We start from the raw sequence: 27,755 nt of genomic DNA, 5'->3' as shown, positions 1-27,755 counted from the left end.
CAGTGGCGCACTCAATATGGAAGTGGTTCAATGAAGTGGATGCTAAACTAGCGAAACAGGGATTCATCCGATGACATTGAGGAGTTTACCACATCAGTCACCGACTTCATTCATAAGTGCATCGAAGACGTTGTCCCCACAGTGACCGTATGTACAGTACCAGGCAAAGGTTTGGACACACCTACTCATTCAAGGGTTTTTCTTTATTTTTTTAAAATTCTACATTGTAGAATAATAGTGAAAACTATGAAATAACACATATGGATTCATGTAGGTACCAAAAAAGTGTTAAAACAAATCAAAATATATTTGAGATTCTTCAAAGTAGCCACCCTTTGCACACTCTTGGCATTCTGTCAACCAGCTTCGCCTGGAATGCTTTTCCAACAGTCTTGAAGGAGTTCCCACATATGCTGAGCACTTGTTGGCTGCTTTTCCTTCACTCTGCAGTTCAACTCATCCCAAACCATCTCAATTGGGTTGAGGTCGGGTGATTGTGGAGGCCAGATTTCAAGCAAATCACCATAGTCCCTGTACCTAAGAACACCAAGGTAACCTGTCTAAATGACTAACACCCCGTAGCACTCACATCTGTAACCATGAAATGCTTTGAAAGGCTGGTCATGGCTCACATCTACACCATCATCCCAGAAACCTGGACCTACTCCAATTAGCATATCGGCCCAACAGATCCATAGATTATGCAATCTCTATTGCACTCCACACTGCCCTTTCCCTCCTGGACAAAAGGAACTCCTACGTAAGAATGCTGCTCACTGACAACAGCTCAGCGTTCAACACCATAGTGCCCTCCAAGCTCATCACTAAGCTAAGGACCATGCGTCTGAACACCTCCATCTGCAACTGGATCCTGGACTTCCTGACGGCCGCCTGCTGGTGGTGAGGGTAGGCATCAACACATCCGCCATACTGACCCTCAAGGGTTTTGTGCTCAGTCCCCTCCTGTACTCCCTGTTCACCCAGGACTGCATGGCCGCGCACGACTCCAACACCATCGTTAAGTTTGCCGAAGACACGATGACGAGGAGACAGGTCAAAAACCTGGTTTATAGGGAGGAGGTCATAGAACTGGCCTATAGGGAGGAGGTCAGAGACCTGGCAGTGTGGTGCCAGTACAACAACCTCTCCCTCAACGTGGGCAAGACAGAGGAGACTACAAAAAAAGGAGGGCAAAATATACCCTCATTCACATCAACGGTGCTGTGGTATTGTGGGTCGAGATCTTCAAGTTCCTCGGTGTCCACATCAACAACCTATCATGGTCCGAACACAGCAACAGAGTCGTGAACAGCGCACAACAATGCCTTTTCTCCTTCAGGAGGCTGAAAAGTTTAGTATGGGCTCTCAGATCCTCACAAAAAGTTATACAGCTGCACCATTGATAGCAACTTGACTGCTTGGCATCCGACCGCAAGGGGCTACGGAGGGTAGTGTGTACGGCCAGTACGTCACTGGTGCCGAACTCCTTGCCATCCAGGACCTTTATACAAGGCGGTGTCAAAGGAAGTGGTCAAAAACTCCAGCCACCCAAGGCATAGACTGTTGTCTCTGCTACCCCACGGCAAGCAGTACCGGAGTGCCAAGTCTGTGACCAAAAGGCACCTGAACATCTTCTGCCCCCGAGCCATAAGACTGCTGAACAGTTAATCAAATGGCTACTCAGACTATTTACATTGACCACTATATTACTTATTTATTTATCTGAATTGTTTTGCACTGACCCTCTTGCGCTGGCTCTATGCACTCTCACTAGACTCAACCCACCCACACACTCACGCATACCACACACACACACACACACACACACACACACACACACACACACACACACACACACACACACACACACACACACACACACACACACACACACACACACACACACACACACACACACACACACACACACACACACACACACACACACTACATACGCTCACACACACAAGACACATGCATATTGACGCCACACTCACACATAGACCCACTTTACATAAGCTGCTGCTACTCAGGTCATTATGTCCTGATTGCCTAGTCACTTTTACCCCTGCCAACTTGTACATATTTTATCACCTCAGTTACCTCGACGACCTCATACCCCTGCACATTGACTCGGTACTGACACTCCTTGTATATGACCTCGTTATTTATTGTATTTGTTGTGTTTATTGTGTTGCTCTTTCCTTTTTTTGTTCATCATATATGTGGCTTACTTTTGAAACTCTGCACTGCTGGGAACAGGCTCGTAAGTAAGCATTTCACCGCAAAGTCTACACCTGTTGTATTCGGGCACACGTGACCAAAAACATTTGATTTCAAATGTCCCTGTTGTCAGAAGATTTCCTGTCTGTTGCGCAGAGCCTGTTGAAGAATAGATGCAGCAAGACTACCCCTTGTATTGGATTTAAATGCTGTCAAGTAGCTGTGGCTTTTAAGATGGTACACGGTAAGTCATCTCGTATAATCAATCAACAGTGTGGGCGTAAGATACTCAAGCGTGACTTCAGTAGTTTGGTCATTAAAAGACGAGCAGTTTAAAAGCCTAGATTTGGTTCACAAGCCGAGCGGAGGAGCAGAAAGAAAGAAGCTTCGTTAACGAGCTGCCATTTGTTTTTCTGCCTCTGACACTGCTTTCGCCACTGTAGACTCACTCAGAACCAAGCTGAGTGAAAGAAGCGGATATTAAAATGTCCCTGCATAATGTATTCATGAAGGTTTTCAAGTGCGGCACGTGAGAGAGAGAGAGAGAGAGAGAGAGAGAGAGAGAGAGAGAGAGAGAGAGAGAGAGAGAGAGAGAGAGAGAGAGAGAGAGAGAGAGAGAGAGAGAGAGAGAGAGAGAGAGAGAGAGAGAGAGAGAGAGAGAGAGAGAGAGAGAGAGAGAGAGAGAGAGAGAGAGAGAGAGAGAGAGAGAGAGAGAGAGAGAGAGAGAGAGAGAGAGAGAGAGAGAGAGAGAGAGAGAGAGAGAGAGAGAGAGAAGGTTTCTGGATCAGTTAGCTTTACAGGGGAGGGGGGGTCACTAATAAGATCTATAATATTGCACAGTGAGCGATTGCACAAATGCTTTCCCCCAAACAGTCACTTAGAGACAGGCATAACACTTATACCATTTTCTGGTACACTAAGCCCCTCAGGTATGTTAAAAGTCTCAGAGTGGCTGACTGGGTTCTGGCCTCCATAATTTGAAGTATGTCGTTAATGGCTGTCACAGGGTGCTGCCTGAGTAGTAATCCACAGGGGAGAAGCAGGTTCTTAAAGGCCAATGCTACCCTTTACTTTTTGGAATTACTATCCTGGAATTAGGGTTTTCTCTCCTGTTGAACTGATCTGCAAATTGTTTGTCTCTATGTCACCCATGGCTCAGGGAGGGAGGGAGGGAGGGAGGGAGGGAGGGAGGGAGGGAGGGAGGGAGGGAGGGAGGGAGGGAGGGAGGGAGGGAGGGGTGAGATGGAGGAGTTACATTTTTTGGGCTGCTGGGTGACTGACTGAATCATAGCAGCAGAATGCCTAAGGCCAGAGGGGGCTAAATGAGGTGAAGCTGATGATGAGGTCTGGTTGTGTGTGTCACAGTGTTACAACTCATCATAGAAACACCTCAGTATAATTACAGATCTCAGACAAGAGACTGAACGTCTCAATCTATTTTATTGGCTTTGTCATGTTTTCTTTGAGGAACGGTGGCTCACGCAAGCTGCTGCTGCTGTCCTAGTTTAGCTGAAAAGAGGGAGAGAGCGAGAGAGACACACACAATAGCCAGCGTCTTCGTTCAACCCCCAAACAAATAGTCGATGGAGGCAAGTAACCGACAGTAAAGTGTAAAAATATCCAATTACTGAGCTACAAGTGCTTTCAGCTGTACAAATGTCACTTTAGATTGCATCTATCTATCTATCTACCCACATCAATGGCTGCTGAAATCCTCCCAGGGCAATTGACACGTTTATATGAAAACAAAATGCCAGAGCAGAACCTCAGAGAGGAACACACACTAGAGGTGTCTTGAGGCAGTTCTAAACTCAAACCAGGACTTAACATCAATCAGGAGAAGGGGGGCTGTCTGCACTTATTAAAGGGCTAGTCACATGACAGGGTGCAGAGAACAAGCATCAAAGCTGGTCCAAGTTAAGCTGCCCTAACCGCTTGTTGTGACTCCGGAAAGGAAAACTTAATTGTCCCTGTAACTGCCCGGCCATCGTGAGAAGGATATACTGTTCACGTGTTTTGGTTGGATTGACGGGATTATGCGTGACATGTCAAAACAGGGGGTTGTGACAGGGTCTTTGGTGTCCACTCTCCACCGTGTGCATTATTGTCAGGAATGCAGATGAGCCCGAACAAGGTTTTAGTCCAGCAGCAGTCATTAGCGGGGAGGGCATCTTAAAACAAATCTGGGGTCAGGCCGTGTTAGGGCAAGAGAGCGCCGAGAGCTCCTCTCCCACCGGGTCACCGAGCAGCATGACACAGAAACATCAGCACTTTATTCACTTTTAGCTCCAACACCAACCTTCCTTCCCACACAATCAGGGCTATTTCCTCCCCTCCTTCCTATGAGGGAATTCCTTTGCCATCTCATCTTATAGGCTATAGGATATACTTTATATACTGTACTCAACTACTATTTTAGAAGGTCCGTTCACACATTTTTCTTAGATGTCAAAGGTTTGGATTAATATTGTTGTTTATCGGCGTAGTAACAAACTGTAACCTCGTGACCCATGTGACCCCAAACTGTTCCCACCCCTCTTGTTGGCTTGGAGAATATTTGCCATTTTTAAACTCATTCCCGGCAATTCAACACCAGGCCATGGGGCAGATAGAACATTTTGCAGTTTTTAAAGCACATTTCCGGCAGTTCTACACATTTTGCCATGTCTTGTGTGTTTTGATACCACAAAATCAATGGGGACCCCTGGGGGTCGAGGTAACTGGATACATAATCTGGCTGTGAAAACTACAATATTTAGATACAGTTAAAGTCGGAAGTTTACGTACACTTAGGTTGGAGTCATTAAAACTCGTTTTTCAACCACTCCACTAATTTCTTGTTAAGCTAACTATAGTTTTGGCAAGTCTGTTAGGATATCTAATTCTTGCATGACACAAGTAATTTGACCAACAATTGTTTACATACAGATTATTTCACTTATAATTCACTGTATCACAATTCCAGTGGGTCAGAAGTTTACGTACACTAAGTTGACTGTGCCTTTAAACAGCTTGGAAAATTCCAAAAATGATGTCATGGCTTTAGAAGCTTCTGATAGGCTAATTGACATCATTTGAGTCAATTGAAGGTGTACCTGTGGATGTATTTCAAGGCCTACCTTCAAACTCAGTGGCTCGTTGCTTGACATCATGGGAAAATCAAAACAAATCAGCCATGAACTCTGGTTCATCCTTGGGAGCAATTTCCAAATGCCTGAAGATACCACGTTCATCTGTACAAACAATAGTACGCAAGTATAAACACCATGGAATCACGCAGCCGTCATACCGCTTAGGAAGGAGACACATTCTGTCTCCTAGATATGAACGTACTTTGGTGCAAAATGTGCAAACCAATCCCAGAACAACAGCAAAGGTCCTTGTGAAAATTCTGGAGGAAACAGGTACAAAAGTATCTGTATCCACAGTTAAATGAGCCCTATATCAACATTACCTGAAAGGGCGCCCAGCAAGGAAGAATCCACTGCTCCAAAACTGCATAAAAAATCCAGACTACGGTTTGCAACTGCACCTGGGGACAAAGATCTCACTTTTTGGAGAAATGTTCCCTGTTCTGATGAAACAAAAAAAAGAACTGTTTGGCCATAATGCCCATAGTTATGTTTGAAGAAAAAGCGGGGGGCTTGCAAGCCGAAGAACACCATCCAAACCGTGAAGTACGGGAGTGGAGGCATCATGTTGTGGGGGTGCTTTGCTGCAGGAGGGACTGGTGCACTTCACAAAATAGATGGCATCATGAGGGAGGAACATTTGGTGGATATATTGAAGCAACATCTCAAGACATCAGTCAGGAAGTTACAGTTTGGTTGCAAAATGGGTGTTCCAAATGGACAGTAACCCCAAGCATACTTCCAAAGTTGTGGAAAAATGGCTTAAGGACAACAAAGTCAAGGTATTGGAGTGACCATCACAAAGCCCTGACCTCAATCCCATAGAAAATGTATGTGCAGAACTGAAAAAGCGTGTGCGAGCAAGGAGGCCTACAAACCTGACTCAGTTATACCAGCTCTGTCCAGAGGAATGGGCCGAAATTCACCCAACTTATTGTGGGAAGCTTGTGGAAGGCTACACAAAACATTTGACCCAAGTTAAACTATTTAAAGGAAATGCTACCAAATACTAATTGAGTGTATGTAGACTTTTGACCCACTGGGAATGTTGTTGAAAGAAATAAAAGCTGAAATAAAAAATTCTCTCCTATTATTCTGCCATTTCACATTCTTAAAATAAAGTGGTGATCCTAACTGACCAAAGACAGGGAATTTTTACTTGGATTAAATGTCAGGAATTCAGAAAACTGAGTTTAAATGTATTTGGCTAAGGTGTATGTAAACTTCCGACTTCAACTGTAGCTGATTAGCCTAACTTACCCCTCGCTAACATGGCCAGTAGTTAATCCTCTGGACATTTCTGACAGTTTAAAAATAGATTTTTGTTATGTCAGTGAATAACATAACAAGAGGTTAACTGCCGGTTCACTAGCAAATTAATTTCGAATTTGAACCTTGTTCAGAAAGTGAAAAGCCCAATTGAGTTCCTAAAAATGTGATTTTTGTGTTTTGTCGGGACCCTCGGTCCATATTGACCCCGTTCTGGGTGCGAATCCGAACTGCGGTCCGCCAGTTGAGCATGGCTGCTCAATATTGTTAGCAATTTAAGCTTGGAAGTAGATGGTCATGCTCTCCTGTCCTTAGTGATGCTCTCAGTGATTCTCTCCAGTGGTTCTCTCCAGTGATTCTCTCCTGTGATTATCTCCCCAGAACAAAGGGACAGGATCTTGTTTTATTACCCAGCACAAGTCTGTGGTTGACCAATTAGAAGTCCTTGCAGTACAACTGGGCCAATGGCCAAATAACAAGTACCCTATTTCAGGCTCACTGTATAGACAAATGTCTGCCATGACTCTGACCCATTGATAAATAATTCCCCATTACAGAAAAAAAACACTATTGATTGTTAATTATATTGACTTGTCATCTTCTTGACCTCTTTTCCTCCATCTCTAGGTTGTGTATTTTCCGACATATTCTTACAATATCAATAACTTAACGTTCAACGAGGACTATTTTCCATTTTCTGTTGAAGTTTCGGAGTTGAACTGCATCGGTTAAAATTTGTGGTTCTGTGAAAATAAAAGCGTAATTTCATTCAGAAGCCAGCTGGCCTTGAGGCACGACTGTGTGGTTGATACTGTAGATGGGAGTAGGGTATCAGCCGTCAATCTGTCTGTCTTCAAGCTCACACCACCAATGAGTAATGCATGCCCCATCTGCACAAATATTGGAATTCAATGTCTTGGGTTTATTATCTTTGCTTAAAGAAACGCGTCTATGTGTTTACTTCCTCTTGCTTAACTGTGGACATTTTATTTTATTTTTTTAATGTGTGAGAATTTAAATATTCAGAGCTGCTACAATGTACAATTACAATCGTAACTTCATAGCTCGTCACACCAGGTGCAGCAACAATACACTGTCTGTGCAGTAGACGTAGATAAAAATAGACCAACTTTCAGAGTTCATGCCCAGTGCAACAGATAATTACTCAGCTATAAACTAGGTGTCACAAGGTAACAGGTACATTTCTCTGAAATGCTTTTTGAATGCCTCTGCCATGTGGGAGAATAAGTGCTGCCTGTTCCATCCGGAGTATAAACGGAATTAATTGAACTTAATTGTCATTCATAACCCACGTTGCAGTTTTACACTGGTTGAGATAACGCTATCTTCCGCTGTTTCGACAGTAATTGAAATTTCCATTATGAGGTGTAAACATTTAAGAGTGGCCATGTGAATATTCATCAGAGTGGTGGCAAAGCCACGAGGGCCACAGAAAGACTGTTGTTTAGGAGCTAGTGGAGGATGTGTGTGTGTGTGTGTGTGTGTGTGTGTGTGTGTGTGTGTGTGTGTGTGTGTGTGTGTGTGTGTGTGTGTGTGTGCGTGTGCGTGTGCGTGTGCGTGTGTGTGTGTGTGGACATGTTTAACTATACTTAAGGGGACCAGAAGTCCCCACAAGAATAGTGAACAAACAAAAATTTGACCAAATGGGGACATTTTGTAAGTCCCCACAAGGTCAAGTGCTATTTTTAGGGTAAGGGTAACATTTAGATTTAGGTTTAGGGGTTAGGGAATATAGGATTATGAATGGGACTGAATTGTGTGTCCCTACAAGGTTAGTTTGCAAGACTGTGTGTGTGTGTGTGTGCGTGCGTGAGTATGGTGTGTGTGTGTGTGTGCGTGTGCGTGCGTGCGTGCGTGTGAGACAATGTGAGTTTGAGAAAGTAAAATAAGTATACTTAGTTGAGAAAGACTCCAGCACACAGGTGCCACGATGTGAGTTGTGAGTATGTTTGCCCATCACGTATTGACACACGTCTTTTTCCAACAGCTCCCTCCCAAGTCAGTGAAGTCATCAAGGAGAGAGTGCAGCAGCGCAGCATCCAGCTCTCCTGGCAGGAGCCTGAGCAGCCCAATGGGGTCATCACCGAATATGAGATCAAGTACTACGAAAAAGTGAGTGTGTGATGCCCCGCTGAATCCATTAATGTTTGAGAGAGAGAGAGAGAGAGAGAGAGAGAGAGAGAGAGAGAGAGAGAGAGAGAGAGAGAGAGAGAGAGAGAGAGTCTGTCTGTCTGTCTGAGAGAGAGAGAGAGAGAGAGAGAGAGAGAGAGAGAGAGAGTCTGTCTGTCTGTCTGTCTGTCTGTCTGTCTGTCTGTCGCAGCTTTGAACACAGACAACTCTGGCTCTCCTCAACCCTCTCCCCCTATCTCTCTCCTGTTCTTCTTAGTTTCATTTAGCCTACTCTTCATTTTGCATTATATCTGCAAGACGCTGTGAGTGGAATCAGCAGGATTCTGCGAGTGCGTCCTTTGTCTCAAAATTGAATGAGATGCTCATAAGATTTGAATCAGTCCCTGGTCCTTCACAGCCACCCACACACGCATGCCATGCAGCACACACTTCATTGCACTACCTTGCCAGCATTAACAATCTCTTACTGTATCTTCCCTCGCCCCCTCATATATAATAGAACTCCCGTGTACTTTAACTCTGAACAGATGAGTGAGGAGGTTGATGAGGTTGAGGAGAGTGGGTTTAACACAACAAATCAAAGAGCTAGATTCCATGGCTCCTGAGGTTCCAGACTCTGTTGAGCACGACCTCTCAGGCTGCCAGGAATCAGTCTCCTGTGTCACGTACTGTGGCTGTAGTCTGCCCAGCTGTAAAATTGGAAACAAGCATGACTTCTCTCCTAATAGTCTTTGGCATTCCATTTGGTGTTTTTGCCGATAAAATAATTTACAGATCAACAACAAAATACACAGTACACGCAGTCTGTAGATTCCAGACAGATTCCCGAGCCTGGCATCGCAGAGCTTCTTTTCTGCCTATTGGCTTTGATAGAAAGCGTTTACAGCAGTGACTCTCAACTGGTGGTCACAGGATTTTAAGGGGTTGCGGGACTTGTGCAAGAATATATATATATATATACACATAAAAGATAGAATAATAAAGCACAAAAAAACAGTAGGTAAACGCTGCACCAAAACATTTATTTTGAAAGGATACCACCACACCGCTTATTGGTGCAGACTGTACACGTGCTGCGCGTCCGCAGTGCTGAAAAGGCTAGCTACACTCTGACTCGCAGGGTTTCGCGCTGCACACACTCATTGACCAATAGAATAATGTCCTCGCCCCCCCCCCCCCCCCCCACACACACACACACTGATCCAATGAAATTACAGATTTCCAGACACACACACACTGATCCAATAAAAATTTAATTCTGCCACATTGTTTTGTTTTAAATGTGACACGTCCAAATCAGATAATACAGATTTTCTTCAGACAGCTAGCTTGATTGACAGCTAACTATGCAGATGTGTTCTGCAGGCATTGCACATGTTGATAGTTAGCTGTCACTTAACTCATGTAGGCTAGCTGTCAGAGTAAAATCATGGACAACTTTTTAAAACATGCAGCTCCCCCTTCATCTTCTGCTGCTTCCAACAACCTACTCATTCCATGGTTTTTCTTTAGTTTGACTATTTTCTAGAATAATATCTTGTAGAATAATATGGAATCATGTAGTAACCAAAAGTGTTAAACAAATCAAAATAAATTTTATATTTGAGATTCTTCAAAGTAGCCACACTTTGCCTTGATGACAGCTTTTGACTGGTACTATATATAGAAGACAGGCAGGGTGAGTGTAGACCGCAGTGCGTCCTATGCAATGAGCTGTTAGCCTTTCTAGGGCAGGCGTTCCGCTAGCGGAACCCCTCGACAACATTCCGCTGAAAAGGCAACCGAAATTCTACTTTCACACATTAACCTCTTAGGGACAAGTGGCCAATAGCCTCGGGAAATGCATAGCGCCAAATTCAAATAATACACGATAAAACTCAAACTTTCATTAAATCACACATGCAGGTTACTCAATTAAAGCTACACTCGTTGTGAATCCAGCCAACATGTCAGATTTTTAAAATGATTTTCGGCGAAAGCATGAGAAGCTATTATCTGATAGCATGCACCCCCCTGAACCAGCTGATCCAGTTGTAAACAATAGAACTAGCGTTAGCAGGCGCTACACCAAACGCTGAAATAAAATATAAAACATGCATTACCTTTGACGAGCTTCTTTGTTGGCACTCCAATATGTCCCATAAACATCACAATTGGTCCTTTTTTTCCGATTAATTCCGTCCATGTATACCCAAAATGTCCATTTATAAAGTAGGTTTGATCCGGAGAAAAACAGCTTTCCAAAACACAACGTCATTACAAAACATTTCAAAAGTTGCCTATAAACTTTGCCAAAATATTTCAAACTACTTTTCTAATCCAACTTTAGGTATTTTTAAACGTTAATAATCGATCAAATTGTTGACAGGGCGATCTGTATTCAACATCAAGTCAACAATACATGCACGATTTTCCCTCTTACATAACTATCAACAGTGTAACGTCTGCCAGGAAGTGCCTCTTCTTCGTTTCACCAATGATTAACTTCAACCCAATTCCAAAGACTGGTGACATCCTGTGGAAGTTGTAGGAACTAAAGTATAAATGCTGCCCCCTATCTCTAAGAAGCAAGTCCAATACAGCAAATGAAAGATAAACATCTTGTTAATCTACCCATCATATCCGATTTCAAAAATGCTTTACAGTGAAAGCACAACATATGATTATGTTAGGTCATAGCCAAGTCAAAAAAAACACACAGCCATTTTTCCAGCCAAAGATAGGAGTCACAAAAAGCAGAAATATAGATACAATTAATCACTATCCTTTGATGATCTTCATCAGATGACACTCATAAGACATCCTGTTACACAATACATGTATGTTTTGTTCGATAATGTGCATATTTATATCCAAGAATCTCAGTTTACATTGGCGCGTTACGTGCAGTTATGTTTTGATTCCAAAACATCCGGTGATTTTGCATTAATACTCATAATAAACATTGATAAAGGATCGGGAGCGGGAGTGCACGTCACGAGCCTGAGACACCCTGCCAGACCACAGACTCAAACAGGTCTCACAAGCTCTTCCGTTATTGCAGAAGCCTGAAACAAGTTTCTAAAGACGGTTGACATCTAGTGGAAGCCGTAGGAAGTACAACTTGACTCCATAGACACTGTGTATTCGGTAGGCCAAGCTTTGAAAAACTACAAACCTCAGATTTCCCACTTCCTGGTTGGATTTTTCTCAGGTTTTCGCTGCAATATGAGTTCTGTTATACTCACAGACATCATTCAAAAAGTTTTAGAAACTTCAGAGTGCTTTCTATCCAATACTACTAATAATATGCACATATTAGCACCTGGGACAGGGTAGGAGGCAGTTCACTCTGGGCACACTATTCATCCAAAAGTGAAAATGCTGCCCCCTATCCCAAAAAGGTTAGCTAATGATAGCATGAAACCCTCCAAAATGAAAAAGCATCTGGACACCAAGCATCCAAGCCACAAAGATAAGACATCTGACCTTTTTAAAGGTAAAATGTCAATATCTGGAGGCCTCATAAGATTCATTGAAGAATGTATGCAAGGTACAAGAAAAAGCACTTCACGCATTATACCTTGTGGCCCAGCGCATTGCTAAGTGCAGAAAAGCCCACACCAGCACAGAGCATCTCATACTCCCTGCTGTGGTTGATATGTGCACTGAAATTGTGGGAGAGTCAGCCGCCAACAAACTTAAAACCACACCCCTATCCAATGACACCACGAGGAGGAGAATCCAGGACATGTCTGACGACGCAATGCACCAGACATCACAGCGCATCAGTGCAAATGGCCATTACGCACTGCAGCTTGATGAATCCACAGATGTGGCCAACCATGCAATTCTAATGGTCTATGTCAGACACGTCTTGGCTAATAACTTCGAGGAGCAGTTCCTTTTTAGTGCTGATTTGCCCACCACCACCACTGCAGAGGATATCTTTAACACAATGGATATGCTCCTGGGCTCCGTGGGATTGGTGTGTCGGTGTGACCACTGATGGGGCAGCTGCCATTATGGGAAAGCAGCAGCAGGTGCTTTATCATGCAGAGGTCCGCTGGCTTTCCAGGGCTTAAGTGTTGGGTCATTTGTGGGTCGTTTTTATGAGCTTCGAGTTGGAGATTACTGAGTTTCTTTCGGAAAACAAGTCACCTCTGCCTGAACATTTCGATTGTGAGGAATGGCTAGTGCAGGTAGCCTACCTGCCAGATATTTTTGATCATCTGAATTCGCTCAGTGTGTCAACGCTGGGGAGGGGGCACAATCGATGTGAACAGAGGGACAAAGTAGATGCCTTCAAAGTGAAACTCACCGTTTGGACAAGTTACGTTTCTAACGGAAGGATGGACATGTTTCCCAATGCCGATTTAGAGATTCCGAATCTGGTCAACAAAGCGCACGGCGACACACTGAAGAAAACAAAACATTGAACAGCCCTTTCAGGTGGAGATTGGAAGCGTCATGTTGCCGAGCAACGAAGAGGATCAGCTGGTGGATCTGTCGATTGTTTGCGGACTGAGCATGCGTCTCCCGGGAAACGAGTATCCTGCTCTCGCCTGTCATGCAATTAGAATCATGCTACCGTTCAGCACTACCCATCTGTGTGACAGTGGCTTCTCTGCTAGGGCCATGCTGAAAACTAAAAGCAGAAACAGACTGGACAGCCAGCATGTCCTCCAGCTTTCCCACTGATAGGCCACACACAGGGATATCCTTGTCTCATCGCGCACCAGTGACTCCTGTGGTGGGTCGGGAGCAGTGCGCGCTAACCAAGGTTGCCAGGTGCACGGTGTCTCCTCCGACACATTGGTGCGGCTGGCTTCCGGGTTGGATGCGTGTTAAGAGGCAGTGCGGCTTGGTCGGGTTGTGTATCGGAGGACGCATGACTTTCAGCCTTCGTCTCTCCCGAGCCCGTACGGGAGTTGTAGCGATGAGACAAGATAGTAGCTACTAAAACAATTGGATACCATGAAATTGGGGAGAAAACGGGGTAAAATTAAAAAAAATATACATATATTGTATGTTACAAAAATGGCTGCATCTTGGTGTCTATGATTGACAGGACTAATTTAACATAACACAAAGCCAATGTCTGTTCCTCTCTAAAGGACCAGAAGGATCGCATCTACTCCACAGTGAAGTCCAGGTCCACGTCAGCCACAGTGAACAACCTGAAACCCAGCACTGCCTACGTGTTCCAGATCCGAGCCTTCACCGCGGCCGGCTACGGCACCTATGGACCCCGGCTGGAGGTCACCACCAAGGAGGAGGCCTCAGGTACCAGCAGAACACATGCATGGGCCTGCACACACGAAAGGCACGCACAGACACACGCATGAGCACACACACACACACACACACACACTCTATAGAGATGATTAGTGTGTTCAGGCCTTCACCGAGTTACTGCTGATCTCATTTTCCCTTTTAGAAATATGCTTGAGGATGGTCCACAAGGAGCAGTAGGTCTCAACTAAAGTGGCAGGGCTCAGAAATCATTGCTGTCCTCTCTCGCTGGTGTTTATATAGCAACTCAACTCACTTTTATTTAAAATGCAAGAATTCTCCCAGTAATGCACCGCTTGCACTGACAGCAGAAAGTGCCACTGCACCCATTCTTTTGAGCAATTGGTGGTTTGTCAATGCAAATAGTCTAGCAGTGTAATGTGTCTCTGAATGGGAGACAATCCAACCTGAATGTGTCGTTGTTTCAGGAGAAGGGCACCAGCATTACCATCTGGGACTATTAAGCCCACTTTCTGAAACAGTGGAGCCGTGCATGCGGAGGCTAGAAATAGAACTAGACACCCTTGTCTCTGTGGTAAAGGGCGAGAAGGGGGTTATCAGTCTCCCCGCTCACTCCTCATTGGTTCTATTATGCCCTGTAGATTTCAACGTCTGATGTGCTGAAAGTTCACACTGTGTGCCCTTTGTGTGTGTGTGTGTGTGTGTGTGTGTGTCCCTCTCCAAGCAGCCACCATTGTCTCCAGCGAGCAGAATCCCGTCATCATCATCGCGGTGGTGGCCGTGGCGGGGACCATCATCCTGGTCTTCATGGTGTTCGGCTTCATCATTGGGAGAAGGTACGCTCTCGCGGGCCCCATTGACTCTCCGCTGCTGTGAGTCTCTGCTTGTCAATTAGCCTTTCTGTCACTCACAGGCCTCCATAGCCGTGGAGTCAGGCCACCACACACCACACGCACCCCATCATCTGTGGCATGCTGTGCTAATGGTTTGTGATGCATCATTTTCCCAGTCCTCACACTGTGAAGACAAAACGGACAGTATTTTTTTTTGCATGTCTTGTTGTTGTTGTTGTAATGGAGCCATTATAGAGACAAGTGTACTCTAAAATGAAAAGTTTTTGCTCATATTTCTGTGTGCGTGCGTGCGTGTGAGAGGGTGACGGTGCGCGCGTGTCCGTGTGCACGTGTGTCCCGTTAACCCATGTGTTTGTGTATGTATGTGTGTGCATGTGTTACATCTGTGGTGCTATACAGTGAATCACTCCGGTAGGATGAAGTACCGTCTGTCAGTGCTTCTTGCCATCTCCTACCAGAGCAACCCTCCTGTGTGTCAGTCACCATTACCGCCATTTCCTGGTGCGCTCCTCCAATGATGCTGCATTACTGTTATGGATAGCATTTCATCACAGCGTGCCTTACATGGGGGTAGAGCCTTGTACACATGGAATCTCTATATACATTTGACATATTAACCTGCATGTCAACCATGTGTTACGTGGATGTTTCCCATCCATCCATTTTTCAGTTTGCCAGCAAACACTATTGTACAGTGCAATTAATGACCTGCTTGAGGGTGCATTCAATACATCAGTGTTACAAATTAATATTACAAGGAATGCTGATCAGTCTTTTACAGAGAACAGCATGTAGTAGTACCACACGAGGGTACTTTAGTTCAACTTCAGCAGCCACACATTGTTCCCATACCCCTCCGCTGGTACTGTATCTGTATAGACAGCGTCATGGCTTCGCTGCATTAAGATCCGAGCGAAACAGACCATTCTGCATTCTGCCTCTGCCCAATCAGTTGATTGTGTGTCCCTCTACCTCTCTCCCTGTCAGACACTGTGGCTACAGCAAGGCGGACCAGGAAGGAGACGAGGAGCTGTATTTCCAATGTGAGTCCCTTCTTTCCCCGTCAGCTCACACGCACACATGGAAACACCTCAACTACAGCACGGCCTCGCCGCGACACGGGGAAATGGGTCCAACAACGAGGCCCCCCCGCGGCGTAATGTTTGATCCCTTTCATTTGATAGGTCTTTATTCGAATGAAAGACGGGAACCCTCGCACGAGCATCTGTTTGGGATTTAATGGACAAATCTGTTGAGATGAGGACATTAGGCCTAGTTCCAAACTGCAAATACATGCGTGTGAGATTTGCGAGAGAGCCGTGAGCCAGGGCCGAGCTCAAAGCGATAAGTCTTCATTAAAAATGAAAAACCCCTAACTTTTCAGGCTCTTTCGTATGCTCGGCGTATACTGTTCGTCTCCCGGTGTTCCTCGGAGTAGAGATAGAGATACATTCACTCTATCCTAAGGTTCTCCTTCCACGCTCCTTTAACCAACACACACACACACACACACCACCCTGTCCTAACGATGCCCCTGGAGATGCAGCCGCAGACATCTGCCCAAGCGAAGCCGTAATGATCTGTTGCTGGAGGCAAACTGACGATTTGGAAACAAAGGTTCAGGGTGTCGGCATGGCCACAGCGGTAGAAAGAGGGCTGTGTTGGCGTTCCACAGTCCTCGGCTGCTAAGTATCTGACAGATCAAGCTGTAGGAAGGCACAGGCCCTCTTGCTAAAAACACCGGGTGATGAAAACACAAACAAGAGCGCTCTGCTGTTGTTGGGCCTAATAGAGGGACTTGCTCTACAATATTAAATGAGGAAACGCTGCCAGGGCGACAGAAGCCAGATAGTGCGTGAATTCAACATGTAGGCTTAATTTGCCCACGGTGTAGCGCGAGCAGTCGTGATAAGACGTCTCCCTATCAGATCCAGTGACAGCATGGATGGACGAAGCAATTATAGGAGCGAGTGGAGGGAAATATCAGCTGCCATCGCGGGAGCTCCTAGCTGGAAAACAATGCATAGTGTTTGTTAGTGGATGGGCCAATATGGCTTTCCGGGACGCAAACAGAGGATATTGCAGATTTTTTCTTCTTCTGCTTGTCGTTATTGAGCCCGGAGCTGATTAGTAATTTAATTATGGTGTTTTGGTGTGTCTGTTCTCCTTGTATGTTATTGTCTTCAGCTATATGCATCTCATTAAATAGCTTGTGGTATGGAAGTTGGCAGGTTATGTTGTAATTAGGGGGGGATTTGATATGAACAAATTAGGTCAGCGGAACACACTCATGTACCATAACAGTGTGATTTATGAGTGTGGCGTTATATTCATTTCTTTCTCAAACCACGGTCAGCTAAATGCTTATGTTTCTTTGTACTACCCATTTGCCCTACGTGTGCATGAATAGGTACGAGCCATTCCAGTATCATTGTGTTACTTCATATTTTACGGCGATACATGATCCGGAACATGTATTCCTTGTACTGGTCTAACTGTGCTATAACTGCAGTCACCATTAACCGGGCCGTGCGATTCAGGAGGTTAATCAAGCCACAGAAACGACCGTAGGAAAATAACTTGCATTTATGACGGGCATTACTGTGTACCGGGGTCTGTCTAACAGACTTTCATTCGCTGGCCGAGCTTGATAGACTGAGCTAGCTCCGAAACCCCATTCAGTATAGCAGACAACCTTGGCGGGCAACTCTCATTCTGGGCTGCTCACATCTTTGCTGGTCCTTTTGAGAGGAGGTTGAGAAGAAAATATAATCACGCTTTCATTTCTATCGGAGGAAAAATAAAAAAAAGGGGGGGGGAGAATAGATGTCTGGTATAAGGGTGTTTGCAGAAAGAGCTTTCGACACAGGTGCTTTCCATCAGCTGGCTGTTTAGCAATTCCTTCTGAATGGTTGCCGTTGGTTATGGTGTGTCTGACAAGCGCCCGGTCGGCCCGGCATGCTGTATGCATATTTAATCGTAACAGTAATCCCCTTACCTTTCTACAGTTAAATTTCCAGGCACCAAAACGTACATTGACCCTGAAACCTACGAGGACCCCAACAGGGCTGTCCATCAATTTGCCAAGGAGCTGGACGCGTCCTGCATTAAGATTGAGCGAGTTATTGGAGCAGGTGAGTCTGGCTGGTGTCTCCCAGCTCTCTCTGTTTAGTCATACCGTACACTCATACATCACAATGACAGCCACATATTTACACTTTGAAATGGGGACACGGTTTATCCTCGCTGTATATTGATAGGGCAATTGCAAAAAAGGGGGGAAAAGTTCATTGCAGTTAATGTGTGGGCCTGCATCTTTTTAAAAGGTACGACAATAGCAGAGATGCTTCACGGCTGATGAATTGCTGCCACATCAGTTTTAGAGATGCAGTCAATGAGAGTATCTATATGTACACAGCTTGAGCAGAACAATATGTTCTACTCCAATTTATTATCTCCTGCAGCACAGCTGTCTTCTCTGAACATTTACTAAACTTGTTTGCTCCTTTTGCTCGTTGTTCTGAAGGTTCATGGCCCATGAGTTGTTTTGTCTCTTTGTCCGTCTCACAGGAGAGTTTGGGGAGGTGTGTAGTGGACGGATGAAGCTCCCAGGGAAACGGGACATGTCAGTGGCCATTAAAACCCTGAAGGTGGGCTACTCAGAGAAACAGAGGAGGGACTTCCTGTGTGAGGCCAGCATTATGGGCCAGTTTGACCATCCCAATGTTGTCCATCTGGAGGGAGTGGTGACCAGAGGTAAGGACTGCATTCTCTCTCAAACACACACGCACACACACACACACACACACACACACACACACACACACACGCACACACACACACACACACACACACACACACACACACACACACACACACACACACACACACACACACACACACACACACACACACACACACACACACACACACACACACACACCTACAACTGCAGCAAGAAAGTAAAGCAAGTGCACTCAAATACCATTCTTAATATGTACATACACTATATATACAAAAGTATGTGGACTCCCCTTCAAATTAGTGGATTGGGCTATTTCAGCCACATCCATTGCTGACAGGTGTATACACAGCCATGCAATCTCCATAGACAAACATTGGCAGTAGAATGGCCTTATTGAAGAGCTCGGTGACTTTCAACGTGGCACCCAAAAAGTCAGTTTGTCAAATTTGTCAAATTGGTCAAATTCTTGTGGCTGAATGGAAGCAAGTCTCCTCAGCAATATATAGTGGAAAGCCTTCCCAGAAGAGAGGAGGCTGTTATAGCATCAAAGGGGGACCTACTCCATATTAATGCCCATGATCTTGGAATGGGATGTTCCACGAGCAGGTATGCACATACTTTTTTTTTTCTAGACCAAAAGTATTAGTAATGGACTTGCTTCCATTCAGCCACAAGCGCATTAGTGAGGTCAGGCACTGATCTTGTCCGAATAGGCCCGGCTCACAGTCTGCATTCCAATTCATCCTAAAGGTGTTTGATGAGGTTGAGGTCAGGGCTCTGTGCATGCCAGTCAAGTTCTTCCACACCAATCCTGACAAACCATTTCTGTATGGACCTCGCTTTGTGCATGGGGGCATTGTCATGCTGAAAGGGGAAAGGGCCTTCACCATACCAAGCACAGAATCGTCTAGAATGTCATTGTTTTCTGTAGCATTAAAATGTCCCTTCACTGGACAATTGTTTACAGACAGACTATCTCTCTTATAATTCAGTGGGTCAGAAGTGTACATACAATAAGTTGACTGCCTTTAAACAGCTTGAAAATCCCTTCAAATGTCCCTTCACCTAGATTTGTTCGTTGGACTGCCAGATGGTGAAGCATGATACACCACTTCAGATGTTTCCACTGCTCCAGAGTCCAATAGCAGCCACCTTTACACCCCTCCAGCCGACACTTGGCATTGCGCATGATGAACTTTGGCTTGTGTGCGGGTGCTTAGCCATGGAAACCCATTTCATGAAGCTCCCAACAAAAAGTTATTGCGCTGTCTTTGCTTCCAAAGGAAGTTTTACACGCTACTCGATTCAGCACTCGGCAGTCCCGTTCCGTGAGCTTGTGTGGGCCTACCACTTTGCGGCTGAGCCGTTGTTGCTCCTAAATGTTTCCACTTCGCAATAATAACACTTACAGTTGACTGGGGCAGCTCAGACATCTGCCCTGCTAGACGAACCGACTTGTTGGAAAGATGGCATCCTATGATGGTGCCACGTTGAAAGTCACCGAGCTCTTCAGTAAGGCCATTCTGCTGCCAATGTTTGTCTATGGAGATTGCATGGCTGCATGCTCAGTTTTCTACAGCTGTCGGCTACGGGTGTGGCCGAGACAGCCAAATCCGCAAATTTGAAGGGGTGTCCCCAAACTTTTGTACATGTAGTATTTCTGATAAAATTAGGCTTGCTCCCTGATTTATATTGTCTCATTTAGACAGCCTAATATAAGGAACAGATATTAACACTTAATTACAAACCAATGAAGGAAATTGTTCAATATAACACTAAAGGCTGAAATGTAATTTAGCAAGCCGTTAATAAACCATTTTTTGTTGTTATTGTCAAATAATGGATGTGTCACCCTTGTTTTCAGGCAAACCGGTGATGATTGTGATTGAATATATGGAAAACTGCTCGTTAGATGCTTTTCTCAGGGTGAGTACCTTTCAACGCGTTCAATGCTCCCGAGTGGAGCAGCGGCACTGCGTCTCAGTGCAAGAGGCGTCACTATTGCCCCTGGTTTGAATCCAGGCTGTAACACATCCGGCCGAGTCCCATAGGGCGGCGCCACAACTGGCCCAGCGTTGTTCGGGTTTGGCCGGGGTAGCCTGTCACTGTTCTTAACTGACCTGCCTAGTTAAATGAAAGGTTCACTGTAAAAATACAAAATAAATGGCAACTGCAACTCCCTTACCAGTGATGTGTAATACAGTATGTTCGCATTAAGAGTTCCATATTCTATAAATAATACCACTGCAATGCCTTTGTGAACTGAGCGGATTTTGCTTAGCTGACTGTTTTCCTCTGTTGTGTACAGAAACACGATGGTCAGTTCACAGTGATCCAGTTAGTGGGGATGCTGCGGGGCATAGCAGCGGGGATGAGATATCTCTCCGACATGGGGTATGTCCATCGAGATCTGGCTGCACGAAACGTACTTGTCAACAGCAATCTCGTATGTAAAGTGTCTGACTTCGGCCTGTCAAGAGTGATCGATGACGATCCCGAGGCTGTCTACACAACAACGGTGAGTCAATTAAACCAGCCCCGTATTGCTTTCCCTGCCTAGACTCCCTGAGCTCTCTCTGAACACTCAAATCAAGCCAACAGCCAGTGCATGGGAATGGAGTATAAACTATGCATGCATGCCCATGCATGTCTGGGCCTAGTTATTCAATATGCAAGACTTGCAGTCTCTTTGGTGAAGTTTTAGCTTTGAACGTTTGGAGGTTTTGCTGACCCTGTGTGCGAAGTTGTAACTCTATTCTAATTGATGTTTTAGGGGAAGATGCAGGATATAATGAATTTGATCTTTACTCCAGCCACTGACCTGCATTTTACTGAACAGGGTGGAAAAATACCTGTTCGATGGACAGCAATGGAAGCCATCCAGTACCGTAAATTCACTTCCGCTAGTGATGTGTGGAGTTATGGCATTGTCATGTGGGAGGTCATGTCCTATGGGGAACGGCCTTACTGGGACATGTCCAATCAAGATGTGAGTTGCTCCGTTACACAAAGTCAATCATTCACCAAATACATGTCAGTTTTCGCATGTTACTCAGAGACTGGCTATCGTATAACAGAATGAACAGAATTAGCTGAATTCTTAGGACTGCTTTAAACGTGAGCCACAATTACTATTTCGAGTTGAATGAGGAGGATTGCTAGGTATTAATTCATTCTGTTTTAATCCGAGATTGATATTCATCAAATGCTTTTATATGATAATATAAAGAAACAGACTGGATACCTGGCATACAAAATACTCTTTGGACTTCAAAACTGCTTTGAACCTTTATACTGAGCTATGATAATTGAACCTTACTTGTCAGAGTTCAATAATGCCGGAGCTATCTAGTTAGTCATGTAGAACTTTCAGTTTTAGCTGCGGCCGCTGCTTTGTTTCAGGCTAAATTGGAACAGGTGAACATTGCAAATCGGTTCACCGTGCTGATCGTAAAAGTGGCTTTAGAGGGGTTTGGCCGCCGATTTGAAAGTCAGTAACGGCGATACTTAAGCGGTAAAAGGGTTTAAGTTGCCGCTGTTTGCAAGTACTTGTCTGAAAGATGCTCCAGTGGTAGTTTTCTCCCGTGGCGAAGTTAAAGATGACATAATCCAGTAGGACAAACAGTCTTCTCCTCAGCAGAAAGACGAAATAGGATTATATTACGCTCAGCTCCTCCTAATGGGAAGCCTGCTGATTGAACAATCAGCTGTTAGAAATGCTAGACATGATTGGTTGTGGAAGAAGCGTGCTTGACAGGCATCAATGTCAGAGATTACAGTTCCTCTGTCAAGATGTTGGCAAACCGCTCCTTTGACACTTTTTCTACCGTAGCTCAGTCTTGTTTGAATAGCCCTGACAGGAATAACAGATGAACATGTGCAGAAAATAAACAAACTCACATTCCCCGGAAGAGAGGAAGAGACGGTTGAGTCTCAAATCAAAGGTGCCCACTGCCCCCCAATGTTTAAAGTTCTCACGCCGTTGACTTTCAATGGACTTTGTTTTTAGCTATTGACAGAGTGAGAATAGATGTAGCTTGACGATATGCAACGTTGTGTATTTTCATTATTCATTAGACCTGTGTAAATGCAGTCTATTGATGAGACAAAGAGTACAAACAATATGAAGGATGCATCTAAGGGAAAACAGAGCCACTGTTTGCTTAATTAATTACAATCAGGTCTATTTGTATAGTATGACAGGCATGGGCAGGTGTTCTAGAGACCCATCTCTGTACCAGACAGGGCCACTAGATGCTACTCTCAATATATCCTAATTTGGGTCTTGCTACTCTGGGTCTTGCTACTCTCACCGTCATCTTAACAAGCTGAGACTGAGTGATCACATCTGGTTAGGCCTGTTTCTTCTCAAAGTACCACTTCTGTAAATAGGGAACCACACAAGACTTGTACTGACACTTCCTGTTTACAAACATCTTGATTAGAGAATGAAATGGAAATGAACTGTAGTGAATGGCGACTTGTGTTAATGTGGTGGTAATCGTAGTGGTAATAGCCCTTAAAGACTTGCCTGTGTTTTTGGTTTTCCCAGGTGATAAAGGCCATAGAGGAGGGGTACCGCCTCCCTGCTCCCATGGACTGCCCTCCAGGCCTGCACCAGCTAATGCTGGACTGCTGGCAGAAAGACAGGGCCGATCGTCCCAAATTTGATCAAATAGTTGGCATCCTTGATAAGATGATTCGCAATCCCAATACCTTGAAAACCCCGGTGGGAACCTGCACGAGGTAAGGAAAGCTTGTCTCATTAAACCCTGTAACTGAGCACTACACAACTCCAATGGAATAAATTAGCAGCTTCAGTTAGAACATTTGACCAAAGTAGCTGTAAGACTATGGAAGTATGTATTGCTTCTTCATATTTCTGTCCTATGGAGCTACATTAGTGGACAATCCAAAGCATCCAGGGGTTGATTTATCCACAGGAGTTCACAGATGAAAGATAAATCCCGGAGAATCAATAAGCCAAAGCAGCTTCCATGGCTTTATGGTCAATAGCAGGGCTTTTAAATCAATCCCTGTAATGAGTTCCCGGGGTTTTTAAGTGCTGTGGGAACTCTGGAACCCTCTGGGACATTTGTCAAATTAATTCTATTTACACTCAGAACACAATCTCCCTGGGTGAGATTGACAGTGTAACCCCCCACAAAAAAAAAAAAATACTGTTGGAAAGTGCTTCTATTTTTGAAGGCCACTTTGTGGAGGTTTGATGTAAAATGACCATCCATATATGATGTTGAGGGCTTTTGATAGTTACTTAACACACACATTTGTTTGAAAAAGAGGATCAGATGGCATTGGCACTTTAGAATTTGACATCGATTGAAATGTTCAAAATTTCTTTTTCCACATGCAATTTTACTGTTACCCCGGGATGTCTTTGGCTGTCTTTTGTGTCTTGCTCCCGGCTCAGTTTGTGTTTGTTATGGGAATGTTTCAGTTTTCGCATGAGACGTTAATGGCTTCCTCTTGCTCATCCAACAGACCGATTAGTCCCCTGTTAGATCAGAGCACACCAGACTTCACCACTTTCCGCTCGGTTGGGGAGTGGCTGGAGGCCATCAAGATGGAGAGATACAGAGACAACTTCACCGCCGCTGGCTACAGCTCACTGGACTCTGTGGCCAGGATGTCAATTGAGTAAGGAACCTGAACTTTAAAACACGCGCGGAGGTCAAATCCAATATGGCCAGTTCTGGAGAGTTGTCATATCGTTATTTTCTCAGTCAATATCCTTGGACGTGGCAGTACTGCATTTTTATTTCATCATTGTGATTCATAAACAAGCCTGTCATGTTTTCAGATCTATTTGTCCGTTAACAAAATACCTGGTGCTGCTATACGCCATGGGATGTTTTGAGCCTCTCTGTTGTCCACTGCTGTGATTTATCATTGGCCGTCTTGTCTTGCAGGGATGTGATGAGCTTGGGGATCAGTTTAGTGGGCCATCAGAAGAAGATCATGAGCAGCATACAGACTATGAGAGCCCAGATGCTGCATCTCCATGGCACAGGAATCCAGGTGTGATGACAGACTACAGTGCCCCCTGTGGACGGGCTATCTAGAGCAGCACTAAGGCAAAACCTCCCAGGATAATCATTGAAAATCATGTGACGTGATGTCGTCTCCTATCTGACTATTTTTTTTCCGGATGTTTCGGAATGAAATCATTCCTGTGGTCCTTGGCGAAGGATTTGAACCCCTCTTTAGAACGGGTACTAAGGAGAGAATGACAGCATACTACCTGAACATGATGCCGAACTTAAAAACGCTCTGAGGAACTCTCAACAACATATCAAATAGAGACGGAGCTTTGGAAAACGAGTTTGATACGTATTACCTTGTTCTTTTAACCTCGTGGAGGATTTTATTTGTGCACCATGAAAATGGATTTCACTTTATAAAAAGGAAAAAGAAAGAAGATTTCAAACCATTTGTTTATTCCCCTTGCGGTGGTTTTTCAGTATTTTCTTTACTAGTTTGTTCATTTTGTTAGTGCCAGGAGCCACAGTGATATGGTGGTACGTACAGTAATCTTTCATTTTTATTTTCCCCTTACAATTCTTTTCGTCCTTTTTTTTCTATTTTGGACTTGACAACAGGGTAAACGCTCCCATCCAAAAGGATGAGTATGGTGTCTGAACATTTTGGTGGAAATGATTTTCGAGGTACTTTGACCAGTTTGTCTTGAGACACTACTGGCTGTTTTAACTGTTTGCAGTGAGTTGTGCTTTTTTCTTCCTGATGTTTTTGAAGTGAACGACGGTATGCTGCACCTCAGATAAGTGACTTCAGAGATAGTAGTGTCCTCTCGGTCGTTTGAAGCTTACAGGAGTGCTTTGCTTGTACGCATTTGCCTGAACACAGATGCTCCCATTTTGTGATGGAAAATCAGATTTCAAATTTGTATGTCGGAAATTTTGAAACAGTATGACACCAATCATTCAAGTTGATTTGAGACTGATCACAACTTTTCTATCTAATATCAAGCATCAAAGTGGCAACATTCTTGACATGTTCATGTTTACCACATGAATCATTTTATCATATTGTCCAATGTGCTTTCAATCTGAACCTTGATTTCCGTTGTTGAATTCATCAATTGAACGTTTCCACAGATTGCTCTACAGAAGGATTGTATTGAAACTTAATGAGATGACTTGATCCACTGCAAATGGTGTTGCCATTGAAACCCCCCCCCCCCCCCCAAAAAAACATTTTTGCAGCAAATGGTATTTGTTTTGTATTTTAGTGAATACGGTGGTTGAGGGTGAATCTAGGAAATGCTGTGTACGCACTTTCTATAAGTAATAATGCCTTAAAATGTGTTAGACTAATATATTGACATTATTTTTAGGCTATTCAATGGCAATGTTTTTTGCAGTTCAGTGAGACATGTCTTGTGTCTGAATGGAAAGGTTCCCCATTTTCTTTGTGGTATCATTTCATGCAGGTTGACGTTTATTGTTACGAATCTTTCCCTGGAGGCAGAACTGAGCAGTTTCCGCTAGACGGGCCAGCTGCAAAATCCAAATGGGCTATATCGTAAAAATTCATGAAAACAAACATTCGCTTTTTGGTCTTAAATGAAGGTACGGGTTAGACATTAGGGTTAGCAGTGTGGTTAAAGGAAGGGAAAGGGAAAGGGGGATACCAAGTCAGTTGTACAACTGAATGCATTCAACTGGAATGTGTCTTCTGCATTTAACCCAACCCCTCAAGGCTAGGGTTAAGGTTAGAGTGTAGGTTTACAATCAGGTTTTATGACTTTGTGGTTGTGCAAGCTCGTGACCACCCTGCAGAGCTGCCTCCAAGGCAAGACTCATGAAAGTAAATGCCAACCTGCTCCATTCATCATGAACTTGAAAATCATGCACACTTGCGTATGTTGAATTTCACGATTGATGATTGATGATTGACCAAATAAAGCAATAATGAGTCCAGGTAGAAATGGTCTCAGAGATTTGAAGGTGCTAGGTTTTTACAGAAATGCCCGTTGTGCTGGGATAATATATCGGTATACTTAAGTTATCAAATCATTAAATAGTAATGCCACTTACGAAATGGTATCCCCGAATATGCTAATGACTTAATAACAAGGTCACAGTGTATGACTATATTTGGAACATATGGCTGTAACCGTGGGGTGAAATGACATTCAAGCAGCAGAGAGGCACACGCATTAGTCATGACATCATCCTTTCCATTGCACCACACTTCATTTGAAGGCCTTCAGTTTGGCATGAGGTACTTACAGCATCTAATAACCCAAATATCATGATATATAGAAAATCCCGATACTCCTTATTACGATAATCATACTGTGAAAATCACTTACCGTCCCAGCCCTAGCCATTCAGGAGAGCCAGGCAAACAGTATGGGTGATGTAACATGCATAAAATGCTTCTTTTTTTTTTTTACATCCCTGCCCCTTTGTATGCTAATCAGGGCACAGAGATTAGGAATGGGCTCTACAAAGATGTGCTAAAAAGCCAACCTAATGGTGCCATCAGTCTTCACCTTTTACAACAAAATGAATGTTATCATAAATGTCTTCAGCATTGTATTATTCTCCGACGAATGGTTGGTTCACTCATTTCTTTCTCATTAAATGTAAGGAATATTTCCAACTGCAGTTGTGTAAAAAAATAAAATAGGGGGAGGTTTCACAGTATTTTGAACATACAGTACCAGTCAAAAGTTTGGACACACCTAGTCATTCAAGGGTTTTTCTTTATTTTTACTATTTTCTACATTGTAGAATAATGATAACTATGGAAAACACATATGGAATCATGTAGTAACCGAAGAAGTGTTAAACAACAGTTTAGATTTTAGATTCTTAAAAGTAGCCACACTTTGCCTTTGACAGCTTGCAGACTCTAGGCATTCTCTCAACCAGCTTCACCTGGAATGCTTTTCTAACAGTCTTGAAGGATTTCCCACATATGCTGAGCACTTGGCTGCTTTTCCTTCCCTCTGCGGTCCAAATCATCCCAAACCATCTCAATTGGGTTGAGGTCAGATGATTGTGGAGGCCAGGTGATCTGATGCAGCACTCCATCACTCTCCTTCTTGGTCAAATAGACCTTACACAGCCTGGATGTGTGTTAAGTCATTGTCCTATT

At 44.1% G+C, this 27,755-nt stretch overlaps 1 protein-coding gene across 8 annotated transcripts in view; it reads left to right on the top strand.

Moving 5' to 3' along the window:
• The window catches only part of LOC123994997 (ephrin type-A receptor 7), a 74,570-nt gene extending 47,139 nt beyond the window's left edge, over positions 1-27,431 (top strand). Inside the window, exons 6-17 of one of the 8 annotated variants that reach the window (XM_046298188.1) lie at positions 8,632-8,756; positions 13,871-14,039; positions 14,737-14,845; positions 15,851-15,906; positions 17,884-17,997; positions 18,434-18,619; positions 20,473-20,534; positions 20,917-21,126; positions 21,448-21,597; positions 23,161-23,354; positions 24,111-24,266; positions 24,539-27,431. In XM_046298188.1, the coding sequence (XP_046154144.1) occupies positions 8,632-8,756; positions 13,871-14,039; positions 14,737-14,845; positions 15,851-15,906; positions 17,884-17,997; positions 18,434-18,619; positions 20,473-20,534; positions 20,917-21,126; positions 21,448-21,597; positions 23,161-23,354; positions 24,111-24,266; positions 24,539-24,653 (1,646 nt within the window). In that variant the 3' untranslated portion in view covers positions 24,654-27,431. Of the gene's footprint in view, positions 1-8,631; positions 8,757-13,870; positions 14,040-14,733; positions 14,846-15,850; positions 15,907-17,871; positions 17,998-18,433; positions 18,620-20,472; positions 20,535-20,916; positions 21,127-21,381; positions 21,598-23,160; positions 23,355-24,110; positions 24,271-24,538 lie in introns of those variants that run through there. The other 7 variants (XM_046298186.1, XM_046298183.1, XM_046298187.1 and 4 more) reach the window with 7 other exon arrangements.
• The last annotated feature ends 324 nt before the right edge of the window (positions 27,432-27,755 follow it).

Source organism: Oncorhynchus gorbuscha, linkage group LG14 (assembly GCF_021184085.1).
Source record: "Oncorhynchus gorbuscha isolate QuinsamMale2020 ecotype Even-year linkage group LG14, OgorEven_v1.0, whole genome shotgun sequence".
NCBI lineage: Eukaryota > Metazoa > Chordata > Actinopteri > Salmoniformes > Salmonidae > Oncorhynchus > Oncorhynchus gorbuscha.
This window is presented reverse-complemented; position numbering and strand designations above follow the sequence as displayed.